This window comes from Hypanus sabinus, chromosome 13, assembly GCF_030144855.1.
Source record: "Hypanus sabinus isolate sHypSab1 chromosome 13, sHypSab1.hap1, whole genome shotgun sequence".
Taxonomy (NCBI): domain Eukaryota; kingdom Metazoa; phylum Chordata; class Chondrichthyes; order Myliobatiformes; family Dasyatidae; genus Hypanus; species Hypanus sabinus.
In genome coordinates this window covers 92,398,183-92,421,918 of record NC_082718.1, presented here as the reverse complement: position 1 = coordinate 92,421,918, position 23,736 = coordinate 92,398,183, and the positions used below count along the sequence as shown (strand labels likewise).

Below are 23,736 nucleotides of genomic sequence, written 5' to 3'. Positions count from 1 at the left end.
TACCCAAGGGACAAAATTTGACCAGGAAACAGATGGTTAAAAAAAAATGAAATTACCAAATCCAAAGAAGCTACATAACAGCTCTTTCTAAAGCAAATAATATCAAGCTGCAAACCACCAAGTTCTCAAAAAAAAGCATTGGTGCCTAATTTTCCTAATGATTATAATGATTTTTGTTGATGAGGATTATTTGTGAAAGTTTGCCTTAATAATCACATTTGCAGCCTAAAACATTTGTTGTGATCTCATTGCTCCATTTACCAAGATCACACTGTTTTCTCCCATTCTGTTATGATTTATTCTTTTCAGTTAATATCACCAGAGACACCAGGTTACATACTACATCATGTTCTAATGCCTGAATGACTCTTGTCATTCAAACATCAGAACAGGAACATGGGAAATACTGCAGATGCCGGAAATCCGGAGCAACACATACAGAATGCTGGAGGAACTCAGCAGGTCAGACAGCATCTATAGCAATGAATAAACAGTCAACGTTTCGGGTTGAGACCCTTCATTAGGACTGGAAAGGAAGGCGGGAGAAGCCAGAATAAGAAGGTGGGAGAAGGGGAAGCAGTACAAGCTAGAAAGTGATAGGTGAAGCCAGGTGGGCAGGGGAGGGTGGTGATGTGAGAAGCTGTGAGGTGATTAAATTGACTGGCCCTTTATCTCTCCCACTCACCTGGCTTCATTCATCACCTTTGAACTAACCTCCTTCCCCTCCCCTCACCTTTTTTATTCTGACATCTTCCTCCTTCCTTTCCAGTCCTGAAGAAGGGTCTTGGCCCAAAATGTCAAATGTTTATTCAGTTCTGTAGATGCTGCCTGCCCTGCTGCATTCCTCCAGCATTTTGTGCATGTTGCATTAGAACGTGAAGCAGTAGACCATTCAATCCCTCATATCTTCTTCACCATTCAAAAAGGTTTTGGCCACTGTTTTTTCACTTTTGCCAATTTTCTGCACTTGACACTTAATACACAAGGAGATCTATCAATCTCTTTCTTGAATATACAAGTCCTCCACAAGTTACGAATGAGCATTTTGAAGACTGGCTGCTATTGGGCTACAGGGATCATCTGTTATTTGGGAACTCCATTTGCAGCATACATCCAACTTGTGAATTGCCCGGGTAACGAACCATTCACAGAAATAGAACCTGGGAGGACCTGTACTCAGTGATTGAGTACTTGCAACCCTCCTGGAAATATCAGCTAAAGATTCACTGCCTTCTGATTTAAGAAAAATGTCCTTTTGTCTGTTGTGAATGCATGACCTTCTCCACCCTTTATGAGACTGATTCCCATTTCCAGATATCTCAAGACAGCAGAACAACATCACTGTACATCAGTCAGATACCAGAAGAATATTGCAGGTTCCATATTTCAAACTGAAGAAAGCAAAGTCTCATGCTACAGCCCCATCGGATCAACCTTGTAACTGCTACTGCTCTTCCTCTATTGCAAGTACTGGACAGGAAAACCAAATCTGTATTCGTCGTTCCAGATGCAGTCTCACCTGGACCCTGAATAATCGAAGAAAGACATTTCTACTACAGGACTCAAATCATTTTGCAACAAAAGCAAAAAAAAAATAATTGTCTTCCCAACTGTTTTGTGTACCTGCCAGTTAATATTCAGTGATGCATGTACAGGGACAGATGACCCCTCTGAATGGTAACACCCTTCAGTCTCTCACCGTTTAAGAAATACCTTACTTTTCTATGATAGATTCTATCTGCAAAGTCCTTACCTATTCCCTTTGGTTTTCTATCCTACATGAAACCTTTCCACAGCTCACTTCTGTGTTATCAACAAACTTAGGTAGGTTGCACTTGACCCCCTTAGAGCTCAAAGTAAATTTATTATCAAAGTACATGTATTTCGGCATATACTATCCATTTTCTTGCAGGCATTTAAAAAATAATAGAATTTATGAAAAACTATACATAGAGACCAACGAACATTCAATTTGCAAAAGAGGACAAATTATACAAATAATAAATAATAAAGTAAATAAATAATACTGAAAACATGAGTTGTAGAGACCTTGAAAGTGAGTCCATAGGTTGTGGAGTCAGTTCAATGTTGAGGTGAGTGACGTTATGCACGTTGGTCCAGGAACTTGATGGTTTAGGATAATAACTGTCCCTGAATTTGGTGGTGTGGAGCATAAGGCTCCTGAATCTCCCGCCCAAAAACAGTAGCGAGAAGGGAGAATGGCCTGGTTGCCGGAGCCCTTGATGGTGGATGCTGCTTTCTTGTGGCAGCGCTCCTTGTAGATGTGCTCACTGATTGCGAGGGGTTTGCTTGTGATAGACCATGCTGCGTCTACTACTGTTTGTATACTACTCCACACCAGACCATGATGCAGCCAGTCAGGATACTCTCCACCAAGCATCAAAAGCAGTTTGACCAAGTTTTAGATGACATTTCGAATCTATACAAACTTCTAAGAAATTGGAGGGGCTACTTGGTAGTCTTATTCAACTCATCAACAACTGGCTGAACAGCTGGGGCTCACTAGTCACAACTTAGAACCTGAAAATGACCCAATTCTTCCTACTCCCTGCTCCACTCTATCCATCAATCAATCTTCTATGCAGGAAAGTATATTATTCTAGGCTCCAAATCATTTGTTCAACAATCACTTATCTGACATCCTATTAAAGACCATCTGAAAGTCCAAATACATCTCATCAACCAGTGCACCCTTATCTGTTCTGCTCATTACAACCTTAAAAATTTCTAACAGATATGTCAAGCCTAATTTTTCTTTCAGAAATCCACATTGACTCTGCCCGAGAAGAGACACAACCACTTTCAGCAGTACTCTTGCTCCCTCACCCCAGTCTTCACATTACCACAGGGAAACCAATTGTCAAATTAATCTCCCTTTGGAATACTGCCTTCTTATTCTTCTGTTGTTCTACCTTTCAGCAGACCTGTCCTGTTCACTGTGGCCATGTCTATTTATTGCAGTGTGGAACATTTGCATTCAGGGCAGAATCAATTAATTCTCCAAATATTTTCACCTCTTCTACATTGTCCACAGTTGGTGCCAAAGCAACATTTGATGAACCATGCACTATGTTCAGCTTCCTGCTGGATTCCCAATCAATCTGTACAATCTTCTCCAGAACATATGCATTTAAGAAAAAGAACACATAGAATAAATAAAAGCCATCAACTCAAGTGCACCATGATCTTACTAACACACCCCCTCTCACACATAACCCACATTCAATATTTTCCTATACCTTCGATTACTAATTTATTGACACTTGATGTCAATGAGTGAATCAACAGTGGACATCACATTTCCTGACACAGTAAAAAAAAATAAATGTCTGTCCCCTTTGTCCTTACCTACCACCTACAAGCCTCCCGATGCAGCACATCATCCTCCATAACTTCCTTCATCTACAATGGGTTCTACCAATTAAGCACATCTTCCTGTCCCTCGCACCACTCTTACTCTGTGCTTTCCGTATATATTACTCTCTATGTGACTCCCTTGTCTAATCATCCCTCCCCACTTCTCTCACCCTAGGACTTATTCCTGCAAAGTGCCCCTACACCACCTCTGTCACCATCAGTCAGGATCCATAACAGTGCTTCCAGGTGAGGCAACACTTCACACACTTATCAACTTGTTTGCCATCCCTCCCCCTAGGTTCTTACTCTAGCTTCTGCCTCCTTCCTTTCCAGTCCTAATGAAGGGTCATTTCACAGATGCTGTCTGACTTGCTGAATTCCTGCATTTAGTGTGCGTTACTCAAGATTTCCAGCATCTGCAGAATCTCATGTTTATGACTTAATTGTTTATGTGGTAGTATAAACGTAACCATTTAATGTTATTTCAGACTATGTTTCACAGCTGCTTCAGATCTAAATTGGTAACTTCCTTGTCATTCCTGGACTTCATTTCTATTATTCAGCATTTATAACTAATGTTACATGATTCTGCCTATTATTATTTTTAATCTGAAGGGGCTAAGGACTCTTTCTGGCTGAAAGACCTAAATGGGCTTGAATGGAAAATAGAGGATATAACAATCAGGATGGATAAAAGGGAGTCTGTAGATGTCGTGTTTTTGGATTTCCAGAAGCCATTCAATAAAGTAGCACATAAAAGCTTACAGCACAGAATAAAAGAGCTCCAGTTTGGCATAATCAAGGTAGGATGTGAAAATGGAACTATCAGGATAAGTGGGCTATTTTCAGACTGTAATCAGTAACCTGTGGAGCCCCACACATCAGTGATGGATCCTAGTATGTGAAACAAAATGTTAAGGTGTTGGTACAGCAAGTAATTAGGAAAGTTAACAGATTGCTTTCTTTTATTGTGAGGAACAGGGAGCACAAAAATAGGGATATTTTGATGCAACTTGTACTGTAAACAATTTAGGTCTCCATGTTGAAGGATAGATGTGTCTGATATATATTGAGCTAGTCCACTACTCTGCAAGACAGATATACTTACCTTGGGGACAGTGCAGAGAAGACATACTTGATTAATTTCCCAGATAAAAAGATTGATAGATGTAGAGAGGTTGAGCAGGTTGGAGGTTTGAGGAATTTTCAGAACATTTTCCCCAAATGGGGACATCTAGAACTAGGGACAGATTTGAAAATATAGGGACCAATTATTTCACACAGCTATTAGAAGGAATTTTTTCTCTGTGGATTGTGATCTTTTGGTTTTATTATAGAGGCTTACTTGTGGTGATGAAACAATAAGACCATTAACGTGCAACATCACCATTGAACAACAGAGTCTAGCTTTATTTCCATTTGCCAGTTGCCATTCAACACACTGGAGATACACAACAAATCCTGTCTCCACAAATCCTTCCAATGCAGTGCTCAGGTCAGTGAACATCATTGGTGTTCTACATGAGTATCCACTCTTCTTAAGACAGCTTATGGAAATCCAGCAGAAACGGTTCAGCCTTTGGCAATTGTCCAGTGAGGTTGCTCATTACAGCCTGAATCCTTTAAAATACTAGCTGCTTCTCTTAAATACTTCCAACCTCAAGCCATCCTATTACTAGTAGATAATAGTTCAGTGCAGGCCACACCCACATGAGTTTGAGGCAAAGTGTCTTTGCATTTACTGATACTCCCTTGTTTTCCAAAATTATATAATGATCTGTTTGTACTCTGGTCTGTAGCCAAGAAAGTTAGCAATAAAAACTTCGGCAATAATCTTTCCATGTGAAATTGTGTACCACAAGTTTCAGTTTCCCTTACTGCCAGTTGCCTCATCTGGAAGGACTGTTTGGGACCTTCACTTACATTCAGGGTGCCAAACAAAAAATGCCCACTTTGCCAAGCATCTTCACTCTATCCACAAAAAGGATTTCCCGGTGACCAACTATTTTAATTCCAATCCCTACTTCTATTCCAACATCACAGTCTATGACCTCTTCTTCTGTCACAATGAGGCCACTCACAGGTTGGCAGAGTAACACATCATGTTCCATCTAGATAGGCTCCAGTCTGATGACATGAACATTGATTTCTCAAGCTTCCAGTAATTTATTCCCCCTCCCTTTCCCTCTTCTTCGATTCCCTGTAATGTCCTAGTTAAGATACCTGCTGCTATGCTGTGAGGTATTAAATTTTAGTAGTTCTCTGTGAAAGCAGCATGTCCTGCTGGTAGAACGTTTTGGTTTTGGCAAAAGGTAAGGGGCATGTTGTTTAGCTTAGGATTGTTATGTCAGCCAATCAGGCTGGTGGGATTAGGTGGTCCTAGAGAAAGATTAGTGGCAGTGGTGGGGTTCTTGGTCTTTTGGTGTAAGATGCAATAAAGAGAAGATTGGGAGAGACGCCTGTAGGATTCAATCTGACAGCAAGACACAATTGCAAGGAGTGCTTCACGAGATGAAGGAGTTCAAGATGAGCTCTACCAGTGATTGGTGAGAATTCAGCATTGTGAATAAAGGTTATACCCAGCTTTTGGAATAGATGAGCCCCAGCAATCATGTGCACACTTAGACTGGTCTAACTGTAATGGGCCCTTTTATTTTCTTTATTTCTCTTAATAACTGTTTGAAAAAGCTGTAATTGGTAAATATACTTTTTTGTAATTTTATGCTGCTATATGATTTGTTATTTCTTGTCAACAGGTAATTCTGTATGGACAGTACTTTCACAGCATTTGTTCAAATCAAGATTCTGTTAATCAAAACATCCCAACTTCCCTGTTTGGTTGAATCCCAAATCATACTGACCCTAGACATATATTGTTATAAAGGTAGCCTTCTCTTCGCTGGGTCACGTGGCTATTAGCAGTGAACTACTGACCAAGTTTGCCTACGAGCCTGGTGAGTGGATTACATCCCCAACTCTAGTCTCTTAAGTCTTCTCTTCACCTACCTGTTATTCCCTTTGGTGCCCCTCCTCCTTTTTCACCACTCACCTCTCCTAACTGATTCCTTTTCCTCCAGCCCTCTAATGCTTCTTACTTCATTCCCCCCTCTCCCAGCCGTCTGGTTTCATCTATCACCTTCTAGCCTTATCCTGTCACCTTTCCCCTTCCTTTCCAGTGCTGACGAAGGGTCTAAGCCCAAAACAGTGACTGTTTATTCATTTCCATAGATGCTACCTGAAATGTTGAATTCTGCCAGCATTTTGTTTTTCTCATATTTTCTGCTTTTATTTCATATTTCCAAATTCTACTGCTCTCCACTGCCCCCCCCACATCTGATTTTTGACAATAACAATAAAACTGACCAGATCATTGGACACTGACCTGTGCATAAACAGCTGCATCAATACTACAAAGTTTTTTTCATGAATATCTGTGATCTTGTACCTGAACATGAATATCTGAACCAGATAACAAAACAACAGCCTAATGTAACCAACACATTCGTAATGTAAAGAGTCTATAGATTTTAAGATGCAGATCATATAGCCTTTAATTAAACTATTTGAACCCCTGAATAGACTTTCATTCAATACTTCCAGGTTTTCCAAGCCTATGAAGCCAGATTCAAGACACTTGTTTAATTTCCCATTTTCTGAGTTTGTTATCTCAGTTCAATGTGTACATTTTCACATATGCACATAATAGCCTATTCTCTTACTCTGCCTTCTCTTTCCTTATCAATGCCTCGATCTCCCTTTGCTGAAATCTGCCAAGGTTATAAACCATCTACTATATATGCTATTCAGTTTCTAGAGTAGGTTACATGGTTGGCACAACATTGTGGGCTGAAGGGCCTGTAATGTGCTGTAGATTTCTATGTTCTATGAGCACATCACAGAAACAGGCCCTTTGGCTCATCTATTCCATGTTGAACTGTAATTGTCTAGACCCATTGATGCATACCCAGACCTCCATATCCACGTACTCATCCAAACTTCATCTAAATACTGCAATCAAGCACACATCCACCGCTTTCACGGGGAGCTCCTTCCACACTCTCACTATCCTGAGTGAAGATTTATGAAACCCAATGTACCATAAGCTCTCTTTATGACCCTTATCTACCTGTGACACCACTTTCAAGAAGCTATGGATCTGTATTCTCAAATTCCTCTGTTCTACCATACTCCTCAGTGCCCTTTGGTTCACTTAGTTAGGCCTACCCTGCTTTGACCTCCCAAAGTGCAGCACCTCACACTTATCTGCATTAAATTCTACCTGTCATTTTTCAAGCCATTTTTTCAACAGGTCCAGATCTCGCTGCAAGCTTTGATGATCTTCCTTGTTGTTCACTAGGCCCCAGCCTTGGTGTCATTCACAAATTTGCTGATCTAGTTTACCACATTATCATCCAGATCATTGTAGATGATAAAATAACACTGTAGATGACAAATAACAATAAGCCCAGAATTTAATAGTAGATCTAATAAATGATCTTTAACTTCACTCAACTGCCAAGACATGATTTTTTAATGTTAATAACCTTTTATTTTTGTATTTTCCTAACCCATGTCTTTGTAGATCATGTCTATCATGGCAAAGAAGTCTTCTATTGACAATACCACAAAAAATCCAACAGGTACAAATAGCTGCAATCTTCTTGGGATAAATAAATAAAACAAGGTTATGGATTTCATCATCACAGATATCCTATTACACAGCTGCATTCCCTTAACCCTTTCTGTTCTCTTTTCAATACCCTTGTGAATAAGATGCTTCCTTTTTCTTTGAAATATCAGCTAAATACAGAATCATGTTTAACACATCTTGAAAATAGACCAGTTAGCTGTATTTAAGTGGTAAAGAAAAACAAATCATGACGTCTCTAGTGGAAATTGCTTCCAGCCTCCTAGCCACAAGCTAACTACTGTTCTTCTATTTCCTTGCTGAAAGGATGCAATTCAAATTGGACTTCTCTGCTTCCAAAATTATCACTTTATCCTACATATTGTCAGTGGTTTCTAAAAGTGATGATACTTGGTCTAGGGTTACCAAAATCTCTTATCTGCTTAGGACTAGTTAACCCAACTAAATACATTTTTTAATTATTTTTTTTAAATACCAACTAAATACTTTTGCAGATAGTTTTTTCATGCACAATTCAGTGCCACATGATCCTTGCTGAAACATATAATTGGTTTGCTATTGTCATGAAATACCAGAGCTGATTGATGTCTGATGCATGCCTGATGCGCTTGGCATAAGTTAAGTGATCCTAAGTCAGAAGAAGCATTGGAACCATACAAAATTGGATCCATGAGAAAGCAAATAAAAAAATTGAGATTATACATTAAGATAATATTTGCTGAAATATTATTTGCTTATCTCCATGACCATGGTGGAAATGGCCATTATGAGAAGGCATAATTCTATGGCAATTGGAGGAGAGTTTGGGGTGGGGGGGAAGAGATGGGTGGAGGAGATGACAGAGGTAATTGTTTTTCTTAAAAGATGGTGCATGAAATGCAATACCAAGGATGGTGGTACAGGCAGATACATTACAGTTGGGACATTTGAGAGATTCTTGGATAGATGTATGGAGGAAATGGGTGAAATGAATGGAGGGCTTTATGAGAGGGAGATGTTACATTGATCTTGGGGTAGGCTAAAAGTCAACACAACATGTCTACTTTCATTTAAAAGTTATGAAAATCTTTGAAAAGGTAAATAGTGAATGATCAGTAAATAGGTCAAATGTACAGAAGTAACCTGCAACTAACATGTGGGCAGAATTTGTACATTTGTATTCGATTTGTATTTCAGGAAGCGTGAAGTGCAGAAACAAATATCACTGATGATTGTACGCTCTAGTATCAATTGTTTGGTGACAATAAAGTATTTGTATTGTCTTTGTATTGTAATTACATGAATAAATAACTACAAAAATTTGCTTTCCCACTAAGATTAATTTAAACTAAGAACCATTACATCAGCACGAGATTAGAGGTCAGCGAGGAAATGGTCGGGGGAGGCTTAGGAGTCATTCCAGGATTGTTTTGAGGCAACAGACTGGCAGGCCCTCTGTGAGCCACATGGAGAGGACATCGATGGGCTCACAGAGCGCATCACTGGTTACATCAACTTCTGTGTGGACTGCAATGTTCCGGCAAGAACTGTCCTTTGTTATTCAAATAACAAGCCATGGGTGACAAAGGACATTAAGGACATCCTGAACGCTAAAAAGAGGGTGTTTTGAGATGGAAATAGGGAGGAGTGAGGTCAATACAGAGGGACCTGGAAGCCAAGATCAGGGAGGCTAAAGACAGGTATAGGAGGAAGCTTGAGTGGAAACTCCAGCAGAACAACATGAGAGAGGTCTGGAGTGGGAAGAGGACCATCACTGGGTTCCGGCAAACCAGCAACAGAGGAGCTGAAGGCAGTGTGGGCAGGGCCAATGAACTTAACCTGTTCTTCAACAGATTTGATACTGTGGCCCCTGCCCATCCCCCACATGATTCATCAGTTGTTGGCCCCCAACCAACACATACTCCACTCTCCCCTCCTCACAGCCCCCCCACCCTGCTCTCGTGACTACACTCCTCCCTCACCTGAAACCACCACGGTGGCCTTCACAGCTGAACAGGTGAGAAGACAGTTGAAACGTCTCCATCCAAGCAAGGCTGCAGGCCTGGATGGTGTCAGCCCCAGGGTGCTCAAAGCCTGTGGCCCCCAGCTATGTGGAGTACTTCACCGTGTCTTCAACCTGAGACCGAGTCTCCAGAGGGTTCCTGTGCTGTGGAAGGCATCCTGCCTCATTCCCGTACCGAAGACGCCGCGCCCCAGTGGCTCCAATGATGACAGACCGGTGGCATTGACCTCCCACATCATGAAGACCCTGGAGAGACTTGTTCTAGAGCAGCTCCGGCCTATGGTTAGTCCACACTTAGAACCCCTCCAGTTCGCCTATCAGCCCGACTAGGAGTTGAGGATGCCATCGTCTACGCCCACCTGGACAAGCCGGCGAGCACTGTGAGGGTCATGTTTTTTGACTTCTCCAGTGCATTCAACACCATCCGCCCTGCTCTGCTGGGTGAGAAGCTGACAGTGATGCAAGTGGATGCTTCCCTGGTGTCATGGATTATTGATTACCTGACTGGCAGACCACAGTACATGCGCTTGCAACACTGTGTGTCAGAGTGGTCAGCAGCACTGGGGCTCCATAGGGGACTGTCCTGTCTCCCTTTCTCTTCACTATCTACACCTCGGACTTCAACTACTGCACAGAGTCTTGCCATCTTCAGAAGTTTTCTGATGACTCTGCCAAAGTTGGATGCATCAGCAAGGGAGATGAGGCTGAGTACCGGACTAAGGAGCTGGTGGTGGACCTGAGGAGGGCTAAGACACCGGTGACCCCTGTTTCCATCCAAGGGGTCAGTGTGGACATAGCGGAGGATTACAAATATCTGGGGATACGAATGGACAATAAACTGGACTCTACAAAGAACACTGAGACTGTCTACAAAAAGGGTCAGAGCTGTCTCTGGTCATAAGACCGAGGTCCTTTAACATCTGCTGGACGATGCTGAGGATGTTCTACGAGTCTGTGGTGGCCAGTGCTATCATGTTTGCTGTTGTGTGCTGGGGCAGCAGGCTGAGGGTAGCAGACACCAACAAAATCAACAAACTCATTCGTAAGGCCAGTGATGTTGTGGGGGTGGAACTGGACTCTCTGACGGTAGTGTCTGAAAAGAGGATGCTGTCCAAGTTGCATTCCATTTTGGACAATGACGCCCATCCACTCCATAATGTACTGGTTAGGCACAGGAGTACATTCAGCTAGAGACTCATTCCACCGAGATGTAACACTGAGTGTTATAGGATGTCATTCCTACCTGTGGCCATCAAACTTTACAACTCCTCCCTCGGAGTGTCAGACACCCTGAGCCAATAGGCTGGTCCTGGACTTATTTCCACTTGGCATGATTAACTTATTATTATTTAATTATTTATGGTTTTACATTGCTATATTTCTTCACTATTCTTGGTTGGTGCGGCTATAATGAAATCCAATTTCCCTCGGGATCGATAAAGTATGTCTGTCTGTCTGTCTGAGTCAATTTACTTTTGCTACTGTTTTACCCTGTTAAAGTTTGTTATTTAACTACATAAATGTAAACTGTCAAATGAAACATTTCTCCACACCAGGGTATAAAGCACACTAGTACACATAACACAGGTAAATAAGAATGAATGCTACAAATGAATTATGCATAAATAAAGTACATAAATTAAATATTGTAGCATACAGAACAAATTAACTGGTGACACATCAAATGCAATTGGGGGGGTTCAGAAGTCAAATAGCCAGAGGGAAGACATTTTCTATCCTGACCGTTCTTGTCTTTACACATTAGTCTCATGCCTGAGGATAGAAAGCCAACAAGGATGATGGATGGATGGGTGGGATCCTTGGTAATACGAAAGGCCCTGTGTATGCAGCATTCCTGATAAATGCCCCCCATTCATGGTAGTGAGATCCCTACGATTTTCTCAGCCATTCTCATTGTCCTTTGTAGGGACTTCTGGTCTGATGCTCTGCTGCTCCTACACCACATAGAAATGCAGCCTGTCAGGACACTTTCAATGGGACTCTTGTAAAATTCTGTTAAGATCTGGGGGGGGGGGGGGGGTGCATGGGGGAGACTGAGATTCTCTCTTGCCTCAATCTCTTCAAGAAGTGGAGGCACTGCTGTGCCTTCTTATTCAGGGACCAAGTGAAGTCATCCATGGTGTGTACTCCCAGGAACTTGGCGCACTTAACTCTCTCTATGGATGAGCCATGTATGCACAGAGGGTGATGGTTCATCTGCACCTGCCTTTAGTCCACAACCATTTCACTGGTCTTCTCCACATTCGGGTTTAGGTTGTTGTTACCATAGCAGTCCTTCAGCTGCTCCACTTCCACTCTAAAGAGAAACTATTTCATTAGCAGGTTCAAATATAAACCAATCTTGCACAAAATTCAGACTATTTCTTCCAGAAAGGACTGTGCAGCAAAGACTGGACAACAATGAATGCCACTAATGAAACTGATGAAACAAAACTGTTGAAGATTGCAGTACCATTGCTGTTGGTGGAATTTATTCTGGGCTCAATTGGTAATGCAGTTGCTTTATGGGTCTTCTGCTTTCAGATGAAACTTTCAAAACCAAGTATCATTTATTTTTTAATCTGACTCTAGCTGATTTCCTTTTGATGTGTTGCTTACCATTTCGACTGGCTTACTATGTGAACAAAAAGAACTGGATTTTTGGGGATGCTGCTTGTCGTGTACTCTTATTTATGGTGTCTTTGAATCGGGCAGGAAGCATTGCTTTTCTCACGCTTGTGGCATTAGATCGCTATATTAAAGTGGTTCATCCCCATAATAAGATAAACTCTATACCACAAAAATATGCAGTTAGATATGGCCCTTGTGGCTAAAGGGATCGGGGGTATGGAGAGAAAGCAGGTACAGGGTTCTGAGTTGGATGATCAGTCATGATCATACTGAATGGCGGTGCAGGCTCGAAGGGCCTACTCCTGCACCTATTTTCTATGTTTCTGGGAGTAATCTTTACCTGGACTATAACGATAGGAATAACCTCATGCCTTCTCTTTGAAAGCCATGTCTTTGAACAAAATAACCTTCTATTCTGTGAAAGCTTCAACTTGTATAATCCTTCAAATGCTGGTGCAACATGGCATGATGTTCTATTTGTTGTTGAGTTTGTAGCACCACTGTGTATTATTCTCTACTGTACTTACACAATTATTTCAAGACATCAGCAGAAGAAAAATGAAATCAGAAGAAAATTCATGAAGGCTAAATGTGTTGTGACAGCTGTTGCCAAATTTTTATTACTCAGCTTCTTGCCTAGCAATATTGGCAGATTTGTTGTGCTGATCTTGCAATCAAACACAACAAAAGCTAACAAGGCATACTGGGCAGCAGTTGAGGGATTTTACGTTACAACTTTGTCTTACATTAATAGCATGCTTGATCCAATTGTCTATTATTTCTCCAGTTCAAAATTTAAAAATATTTTACATTGAAGACGTTCGAGCAAGTGAAATGAAAAATTTTCAAAACTCATCTGCAATTATTTTCCAGCAACAGCAACTAGCTTACTATTCAGTATGGATAACAAACTTGCATTTAAACCAAGCTTCACATTTTTAAAAAAGACATAATGCTAACGTCTGGAGGGCTTATTCACGCAACAAGACAGCAGAGTGCCACACACCAATAAGCCGATACTGAAAATGCAAATAAATATGCCGAACATTCAACAATAGGAGTGAATGGAATACAACTGAACTGTATCAGAGAGTGAGAGTCATCTTTCAAAACCTATGATTCACCTGCTTCTCTTCAGATTATTATTGATTACCATCTCTCTTTTACAGATTAATAGGTGTTCAGGAAAGTTCCAGTTCCTGTTACATAATATGTCTCTCATCTTCTTTGGACATAACAAACTCCTCAAATGTTTGCATTTAAAAACATGTCAAATTTGTAGTACTGATTGTTTTTGTGATATGCTTTCTTTCAAGAATATGTGCATATTTGGTTAATAAAGTAGAAAATGAAAATCCCAAACTAAAGATAACAATCTTAAAGCTTTTATATACAAGTTTAATTTTTCACGATTGTGCTATGACATTTAAACAATATTAATAATTAATTTCTAACTTATTGCTACTGCAAAGTTCAAACAGTGTAAGCAGTGGATTTTAAACAGTGGATTTTAATTCCTGCTTGTTAAACGTTTTATGAAGCTTGACACCAAAAGTTTATTTACAAAAATGCTTATCAAGAACAATAACATTCATTTTTACTGATATTTGTGTAATCAGTTTTAACAATGCAAATAGCTTGACTGCAACTCAGCAATAAATACAGTAAAGTTGAATATTTCTATTGTTATGTCCTTAGTGTATGAAGGGGCTGCTAGAAATTCTATATGAGGATAACTATCTTTTAAATAAAGTGTAGAGAAAAAAGGTTTTGTTTCTAATTTTGTCACTAGTTCTTTTCCACATACCAAATGGTATATTTCGCAAATATTACATATGTATAGTTACATAATTTGTCAAATTAACCTTGTTTTTTCCCCACATACTAGATAGTGTATTTGACAACTATTGTACATACTTTTGTCATTAGCTGCAATTATATGTCAACAGAAATTCACATTACAAATGGCTTACTGAAAATATTGGTGGATATGAAAACATTAATTCTATAATATAAATTTTGATCTAATGAAATATTTCAATCTAAATTAATGAAATAGAAGCACGTTAATCCAGATGCTTATTTGTTAAATCCCAAGTTCTGGGAATCAATCCAGGATCTGTGACCACATAAAACAGGCAAACATTCCACATCTTTCAGGCAGTTTCTCTTGATTCTAATCAGAAACAAGAGTTTTGTTTGATGTTCGTCTCCTTACTGTGGGAAAGAGGTTGTTATGCAGAAAAAAAAAAGAATTACTCTATAAAGGAAAAAATTTCAGGTCATCAGATAACAGTAAAGTTATGCACTACTGACACAACCGCCCAGCTAGAAATATTAAAATCCATAGAACACGAGTACATTTCTGACCTATACATTCTGAATAGTCCATCATCATACTAGTCAGTGCATTTAACTTCCTATTGTCAGCATACTTCCTTGGATATCACTTGATAGCCCTCTTCATGTATGTCTTAATATTTTCTATCCTGAAGTGAAACTACTTCAGAAAAGACCTAATTGCCAAGCATAACATGTACAAGAACGTCATTGTATGTAAAAAAACACTAGATTAAAATTACTAGCAACGTATTTTAGCCCCACATAAAAGCCATGGAAGCTATTCTTATTAGAAAATACCATTGGACTGTTGATGATGTTGGTTATTCTACTTCTGATCATCAAGAAACTCCTGGAGGAATAAAAAAATATAGATGTTATAATAAATCGCCCATAAAAAAAACATAAGTGCCTCTTTTTAAGAGAGTTTCTGATAACACAGGCAAATGATAGCCAGTGATCTAGTACTAGTGTGAACATCTAACCAGGCTAGAGAAGGCATCACGAAGACATCTGATCCTATGCTGACATTTTGAACTTGCATGTACAGATAAAGTTACTCATTGATCTGAATCCAGAAATCACGAATAAACTTTCAACTTTTGCACTAGCCCACTGTAACCCATCAATCTGCATTTGTCTACACCCATACAGATCAGTACAACGCTTGGCCATCGTTCAACTGTGTATAACTCAATTAGGATAGGGCATGTTGAAAAAAGCTCTCCCAAACAATTTCCTACATCACGCTTTGTAATATCCAACACCCTACGCCAAGAAGTGATCTGTCCAAAACAAAACACTGCAACTACCACACAGCTTTTTGAGGAAATAGCTTGTCTTCAATTAGTCCCTCTTATAATAAAGATAAGATCACAAATCTTAACTTATTTTCAATGTAAATGAAGATACATTAGTTTTTTGTCACCACCTTGTTTTTAATGTTCTGTTGGTTCCTACTGAATTACTCTTTCTTAAAACACAACCTCATGATTAAGTTATTGCAAATTTTGCCACTGATTAATGTAGGTAATGTTTACATTACATGCTTCACATGAGAAAGAACTTTGTTGTAATAGTATTTATTTCATAATTCAAGAATGGCATCATTGGAAGTGGCACATACATATTTAAGAAAAAGGTCAGGAAACAGGCTTCTTTTGGCGAAAAAACATACCTTTAAAAAATCAAGAGAAATAACTGATTTGATGGGTCTTCCTTCTTGCTTTAGGTAGTCAGTTACCACAGAGATGGCTTCATCGAGGCTGTAGAAATAAAACTGGTTTAGTTACAAGCACCTCGGATTAATCACTTTTAGAGTACATGAACATGGAAGTAAACTCACCATATCAGTTCTACTACAGGCAGGCTCAGGAATGCACTGCATGTGCTCTGTTATTCAATAATAAGGTCATGGCTGTTCTTTTATCATTGTGTCATATTTTAGTTATCCCCACATATATTGATTTCTGGCTTGAATATATTCAGAAAGTGAACCTCCACAGCCACCTAGGTATAGAATTCTAAAGATTCACTACATTCTGCAAGGTATTTCTTCTCATCCCGATAATGAATGGCAGAACATTAATGCTGAGATTGTGCCTGGTTCAATGTCAGGGAAAGCATCATTCCTGCACATATCGCATCAAGCCCTACAAAACTTTTGCCTCTCTCAATGAGGTCACCTTTTTTTCTTCAAACTTAAAGACACCTAGGCCCAAACTGCTTAATCCTTTTCAAAGGATAATTTCCTACCACATAAACTGATCCGGCAAACCTTTGTTGAGCTTCTTATATCTAAAGAAAATCATTGCTTAGGGAGGGAGACCAGACTTGTACGCAATAGTTCTGGTATAACTTCACCAGAACCATTGATAATTTCAATAAGATTCTTGTATTCAAAACCTCTTGCAATAAAAGCCAAAGGATCAATGGTTACATTAATTGCTTTCTATACTACACAATAATACTGAGTGATTTGCATACAAAATGCTTCCTTTGAATTGAATTGACTTATTTCGTACATCTTTATATACATGAGGAGTAAAAATCTTGATGTTACTTCTCCGTGTAAATGTGCAATTTATAGTATTTTATAATAAATAGTTTGTGCAACAGGACAGTCAATATAACCTGGAAATACAATTGTGTCAGCATGAATTTATCAGTCTGATGGCCTGGTGGAAGAAGCTGTACTGGAACCTGTTGTTTCTAGCTTTTATGTGGCGGTACCGTTCCCCAGGTGGTAGCAGCTGGAACAGTTTGTGGTTGGGGTGACTCAGGTCTCCAATGATCCTTCAGGCCCTTTCTACACATCTTTGTAAATGTCCTGAATAGTGGTAAGTTCACAACTACAGATGCACTGGGCTGTCTGCACACTCTCTGCAGAGTCCTGCAATTAAGGGAGGTACAGTTCCCATACCAGGCAGTGATGCAACTAGTCAGGATACTCTCAAACGTGCCCCTACAGAAAGTTCTTGGGGGCGCACACCAACTTCTTCAACTGTCTTAGGTGAAAGAGGCACTGTTATACCTTTTTCACCACACAACCGGTACGTACAGACCACGTAAAACCCTCAGTGATGTTCACGCTGAAGAACTTAAAGCTGTTTACCCTCTCAACCCCAGATCCACTGAAGTGAAAAGGGGCTAGCCTATCTTCATTCTTCCTGGAGTCCGCAACCAGATCCTTTGTTTTTGCAACATTGAGAGAGAGGTTGTTTCAGGATGATGACTTCTTCCCTGTAGGCTGCCTCGTTGTTATTTGAAATTAGGCCAATCAGTGTAGTGTCATCAGCAAATTTAATTAGCAGATTGGAGCTGTGGGTGACAACACAGTCATGGGTATACAGAGGGTAAAGGAGGAGGTTTGGTACAGAGCCCTGAGGATGAGAGGGGCAGAGGTGAGGGAGCCCACTCTTACCACCTGCTGGCGATCTGACAGGAAGTCCAGGATCCAGCTACACAAGGTAGGGTGAAGGCCAAAGTCTCTGAGCTTCCAGTTGAGCCTGGAGGGAATTATGTTGTCAAATGCTGAACTGTAGTCCAAGAACAGCATTCTCACATAAGAATCCCTTTTCTCCAGATGTGCAGAGCTGTGGCTATTGCATCATCTGTCAAACGGTTGTGTTGGTAGCTAAATTGTAGGGGATCCAGTGTGGGTGGTAGCATGCTGCAGATGTAGTCCTTGACCAACCTCTCAAAGCATTTGCTGATTATTAAAGTGAGTGCAACAGTACACCAGTCATTCAGACATGTTACCTTGGTCTTTTTAGGTACCGGAGCAATGGTGGATGTTTTTAAGCAGAAGGGTACTCTGCACTGGAAGAGGGAGAGATTAAAAATCTCTCTATCTCTTCTATCAATGTGGATGCTTTCAGATATTTTTATATACCCTCCCTACAGTGCTCTATCTGCCAAAAATTCACCCATTTGTTTTCACCAGAAATTTGGCCTCACTGATCTCACAACTTGTACTGCCACCTGTTTGTTTTCTTATCCACAGATTTCAAACAGCTGAACCTCAACATCAACCCTACAGTACACCATACTTGGTCTTCAAAACCAAAAATGACCCATTTATTTCTGTTGTATTTTCTATCCATTAAGCAATTCTCAATATAACCTTCTATCATGTATTCTAATTTTGTTTAATATCTCTCATAAGAATTTAAAGAAGACTTCCTAAATATTATGCCATTACATTCACCCAGATATGTACTGGGTCTGCATTGGAAATCTACTTCTGGGGCACCATGGGAACAGCAATCTCCTGCAGCACAGCTTGGTATATATTATTAAATATTCCTGCTTCAGCATGATACAGCCCAGAATCACAACTGCTTCCAAGGTCTGCACAGTTAATAAAGATGTCTTAATGCAATTGAATAAACTATCGCTACTTAAAGCTGTACTTCTCGCTGGATTCTTCGTGGGAAACATGGCTGCAGGTTAGGAATACAGGTGCGTATTCCCAGCACCAACTATCTTGCTAGCAAATGTACAGTCTCTAGTAAATAAAATTGAAGATCTCAGAGATAGGACATTCTGTATCAGAAGGACATTGGGACCATGTGCATCCTTTGTTTCATGAAATCCCGGTTAACCCCTTCGGTATCAGATGCAGCAATTCAGATTGACACATTCACTATACATCATCAGGATAGGACCATCTCGGCTCTCCAAAGCAGAGGTGGAGACGTATGCCTCATGATCCACACTTCTTGGTGCACTAATGTAACAGTGTTTTCCTAATTCTGCTCAGACCTGGAATATCTCGCAAGTAAAGGCCGTCCATTTTACCTGCCACAGGAGATTTCTGTGATCACTTTGGTAGCAGTGTACATTCCACCTCAGGCTAATGACAAGCAGGCTGTAGATGATCTGAGCGATGGGATCAACATGCACAGAACAGCACACCCTGACACCTTCACCATTTTTAAAGGCCACCCTTTATAAAGGCCAGCTGAAAAAGTCACTAAATTATTACCATCACTTGTAGTACCAAAGGAATTCAACACAGTGGACCACTGTTGCACCACCAGAAAAAATGCCTGTTGTGCCATTCCACACCTTCACTTCAGAAAGACTGATCACCTGGCTGTACTTCTACTCCGAGTAGAGGCAGAGACTGAAGACTGCAGCGCCAGTAGTGAGGATCAAGAAGATGTGGACAAGGGAAGCATAGGAGTGCTTACAGAACTACTTTGAATGGGTGGACTGGACTGTATTCAGGGATACATCTTCGAATCTGGGTAAGTGTGCTGCAGCTGTTAACAACTTCATTAAAACTGAGTGAATGAGAGTGTGCCTACAAAAACTTGTTGTACATTATCAAACCAAAAGCTGTGGATGAACCAGCAGGTACATCGTCTGCCGAGGGTTAGATCTGTGGCATTTAATTCTGGTAACCCAGGTCTGTACAAGAAAACCGGGTATGACTTGCAGAGGGCTATTTCAAGAGTGAAGAGACAATTCCAAGGAAAGTTGGAGGTGGCATTGGATACATCTCAACTCTGGCAGGGTTTGCAAGACATTACTTTCTACAAAGCGAAACCCGATAGCATGAATAACAGTGATGTTTCAATATCAGATGAGTTCAACATCTTCCATGCTTGCTTTGAAAGGGAGAATATAACTAGAGCTGTGAAGATCCCTGCTGCACCTGTTTACCCTGATTTCTGTCTAGGAGGCTGACGTCAGACTGTCCTTAAGGAGGAAAAACCCTTGTAAGGCAGCAGGCCCCAATGGTGTACCTGGCAAGGCTCTAAAAACTTGTGCCAACCAACTGGTAGGTGTATTCAAGGTCATTTTCAACCTCTCAACTACTACGGTCAGATAACTCCTACCTGTTTCAAGAAGACAACAATATACAAGTGCCTTAGAATAGTAGTGTGAACTGCCTTAATGACTATGGCCCAGTAGCACTCACATCTACTGTGATTAAATGCTCTGAGAGGTTGGCCATTGCTAGAATCAACTCCTGTCACCGCAATTTGCCTTTTGCCACAATAGGGCTATGGCAGACACAATCTCAATGGCTCCTAACACTGCGTTAAACCATCTGGACAATACAAACATCTTCGTCAGGATGCTGTTCATTGACTATAGTTCAGAGTTTAACACCATAATTCCCACAGTTCTGATCATTAAGTTACAGAATCAGGGCCTCTGTACCTCCCTCTGCAATTGGATTCTTGATTTCCTAACTGGAAGAGTGTGTGGATTGGTGATAATATTTCCTCCTTGCTGACAATCAACACTGGTGCACTTCAGGGGTGTGTACTTAGCCCACTGCTCTTCTCCCTGTATACCCACGACTGCATGGCTAGGTATACTTCAAATACCATCTATAAACTTGCTGATGATACAACCATTGTTGGAGACGAGAGAGCACACAGACGTGAGATATACCAGCTGGTTGAGTATTGTCGTGGCAACAACCTTGCACTGAATATCAGTAAGACAAAAGAGCTGATTGTAGATTTCTGGAAGGGGAAGATGATGTGACACAAACCAATCCCCACAGAGGGTTCAGAAATGGAGAGAGTGAGCAATTTCACGTTCCTGGCTGTCAGTATCTCTGAGGATCTAACCTGGTCCCAACATATTGATGCAGCTATAAAGAAGGCAAGACAGCAGCTATGTTTCATTAGGAGTTTGCAGAGATTTGCTTTGTCAACTAAAACACTCAAAAACTTCTATAGATGTACTGTAGACAGCATTCTGATAGGCTGCATCCTTGTCTGGTATGGGGGAGAGGGGAAGGAGGGGGCTACTGCACTGGACCGAAAGAAGCCATAGAAAACTGTAAAATTAGTCAGTTCCATCTTGGGTACTAGCCTCCATATACCCAAGACACCTTCAAGGAGCAGTGCCTCAGAAAGGAGATGTCCATTATTAAGGAGCCCCATCAGGCAGGGCATACTCTCCTTATTACTATCAGAAAGAAGGTACAGAAGCCTGAAGGCACACACACACACACTGATTCAAGAACAGCTTCTTCCCCTCTGCCATATGATTCCTAAATGGACATTGAACCCACGAATGCTAACTTACTTTTTAAAATATGTGTATCTTATTTCTGTTCTTGCACTATTTTAAGATCTATTATTTATTTACTGCAATTGATTTATTTATTTTTCTCTTTCTATATCATGTATTGCATCGTACTGCTGCTGATAAGTTAACAAATTTCATAACACATGATAATAAACATGGTTCTGATATTGAATTTGCTAATTGTGTGCAATTTATCACCAGAAACATTTTCTAGAGCTGTTTTACCAGGATGACTAATTAGATTTTTATTTTATTTTAATGTACTGTATGTAAGTGTTTATTCATTTGGAGAGACAGAGCAGAATATGCCCTTTCACCCCATTGAGCCACACCATCCTGCATCCCTCAATTTAACCCTCACCTGACTATGGGACAATTTACAATGACCAATTAACCTACTAACCAGTATGTCTTTGAACTGTGGGAGGAAATTGCCTGAGGAGGCCCTGGAGAAAACCCATGCAATCCATGGGGAGGACATACAATCTCCTTACAGGTGTCTTTGGAATTGAGCTCCAGACTCGGATGCTTTGCACTAACCGCTATGCTACTGTGATGCTTTGTTTAAAGGTTAGTGATAAAAGCAAAACACATTGCAAGGCCATGCCTCTGTACAGCAAAAATACATAATAGGTAAACATTGATATGACACAATAGTTTGGATAAATTAACATCAGGCAGTTAGCAATAAATCCAAAAGTAATTCAGAGTTGCGAGAATGGAAAACTTGCTAGAACAGGAAGTGGCATATTGGTTTAAATTTCCAAGAGTGAAAGGGGATTTTGTTAAGACATACAAGATCTGGTCAAAGTTTACTAATCCTTGTGAAAGAACCTAAAATGAGGTTTCATTGATTAAAAGTAAGGGGTTTAAAAAAACCTGAGAAAAGCAATTTTTTTCCTCAATGGGTTTCAAATCTTTAGAAATCTTCCTCATGAACCAGTGAAAGCAGAGAAATTACATATTTTTGACATAGAGGTAAATAGCTACTTTGATAAGGAAAGGAGTGAAACCATTCTACAGGTCGGCAAAATGCATGCGAAGTTGAGAGTGCAGTCAGATTCGCTGTGATTTCATTAAATGGGTGAGAGCAGCCTTGGGATTGAGTGGTCTACTACCGCTTCTATTTTGAATGCTTCAATGAGAAGAAAAATTTTTGGTAAGATGGTAGTGTGTTTAGACACAGCAGCCTCTCCAGGGCCAACCAAAGAGGATTTTGTTCTTTTTAAAGTATCTTTTTCACAGTCACGAGACAATGCTGGACATTAAGAACTTCAAGTACTGCACATCTACCCCAGGAGCGAGCTGCTGATTGGTGGAGGAGCTGGACTGGGTGCAGACCTTGCTCCCGTTTACTACAGAAAGGTGTTGGGAGTCAGTGCGCGAAGGTGGTGTGCAGTCTAACAGTGAGTGTCTTGGATGTTTCTCTTGAAGACCCTGTTAAACATTGATAATGTAAAATACTGCAAGTCTGTTTCCCTTATTCATTGGCCAGACAGACAGCGGGGAGCTACGTGGTCTTAGTTGTAGCGAGGAATAGGCCTCAAACCATGGGTTTGCCAGTTACAGCAGTTCAAGAGAGGGCAAGCTGGAGGCAGTGTAGCATGGCGTTCATGCTGGTTTGGGGGTTAGCCCCTCCTGTTGGTGCTGTCCTCCAGGGTTTGCTCGGTGGAAGACAAGCTGGATGCCCTGCTTGTGTCCATCTGCAAACTGCTGAGAACTGCTTGTTCTTACCTATACCACCCATTTACCATCAATTTACGGGGCTCCAGATATATTTTTGGCGGGACTGTATGCTTATTGCTATCTTATATGTGCTATATGTGCCTAGTGCCATATGTATGTCTGTTGGTGCTGTGTTTTGCACCTTAGCCCCAGAAGAACACTGTTTTGCTTGGTTGCATCTATGGGCGTTCATGTATGGTTAAATAATAATTAAACTTGAACTTGAAAAAATGTATTACAGGGGAAAGACTGATAAATATATTAGAAAGCAATCAAAGGATATGTTGACAGAGAAATGAAATAAGGTGGGAGACAGCCAAGTGGAAATGAAATGAAAAAAACTGAGAATGGTTTGAAGTGTTCTCGCACAAAGCAAATTAGCCAATGCAAACATGAGGAAATCTGCAGATGCTGGAAATTCAAACAACAACACACACAGAATGCTGGTAGA

At 40.4% G+C, this 23,736-nt stretch overlaps 1 protein-coding gene and 1 pseudogene across 1 annotated transcript in view; one reads left to right on the top strand and one right to left on the bottom strand.

The window, feature by feature from the left end:
* Window positions 1-12,449: 12,449 nt before the first annotated feature.
* LOC132403391 (hydroxycarboxylic acid receptor 1-like) lies at window positions 12,450-13,474 on the top strand (annotated as a pseudogene).
* Window positions 13,475-13,824: 350 nt separating this feature from the next.
* The window catches only part of kntc1 (kinetochore associated 1), a 162,983-nt gene continuing 153,071 nt past the window's right edge, over window positions 13,825-23,736 (bottom strand). Inside the window, exons 62-63 of the mRNA XM_059988223.1 lie at window positions 16,177-16,264; window positions 13,825-15,351 (exon numbers count right to left, since the gene is read on the bottom strand). Of these exons, the coding sequence (XP_059844206.1) occupies window positions 15,328-15,351; window positions 16,177-16,264 (112 nt within the window). The 3' untranslated portion in view covers window positions 13,825-15,327. The remainder of the gene's footprint in view (window positions 15,352-16,176; window positions 16,265-23,736) is intronic.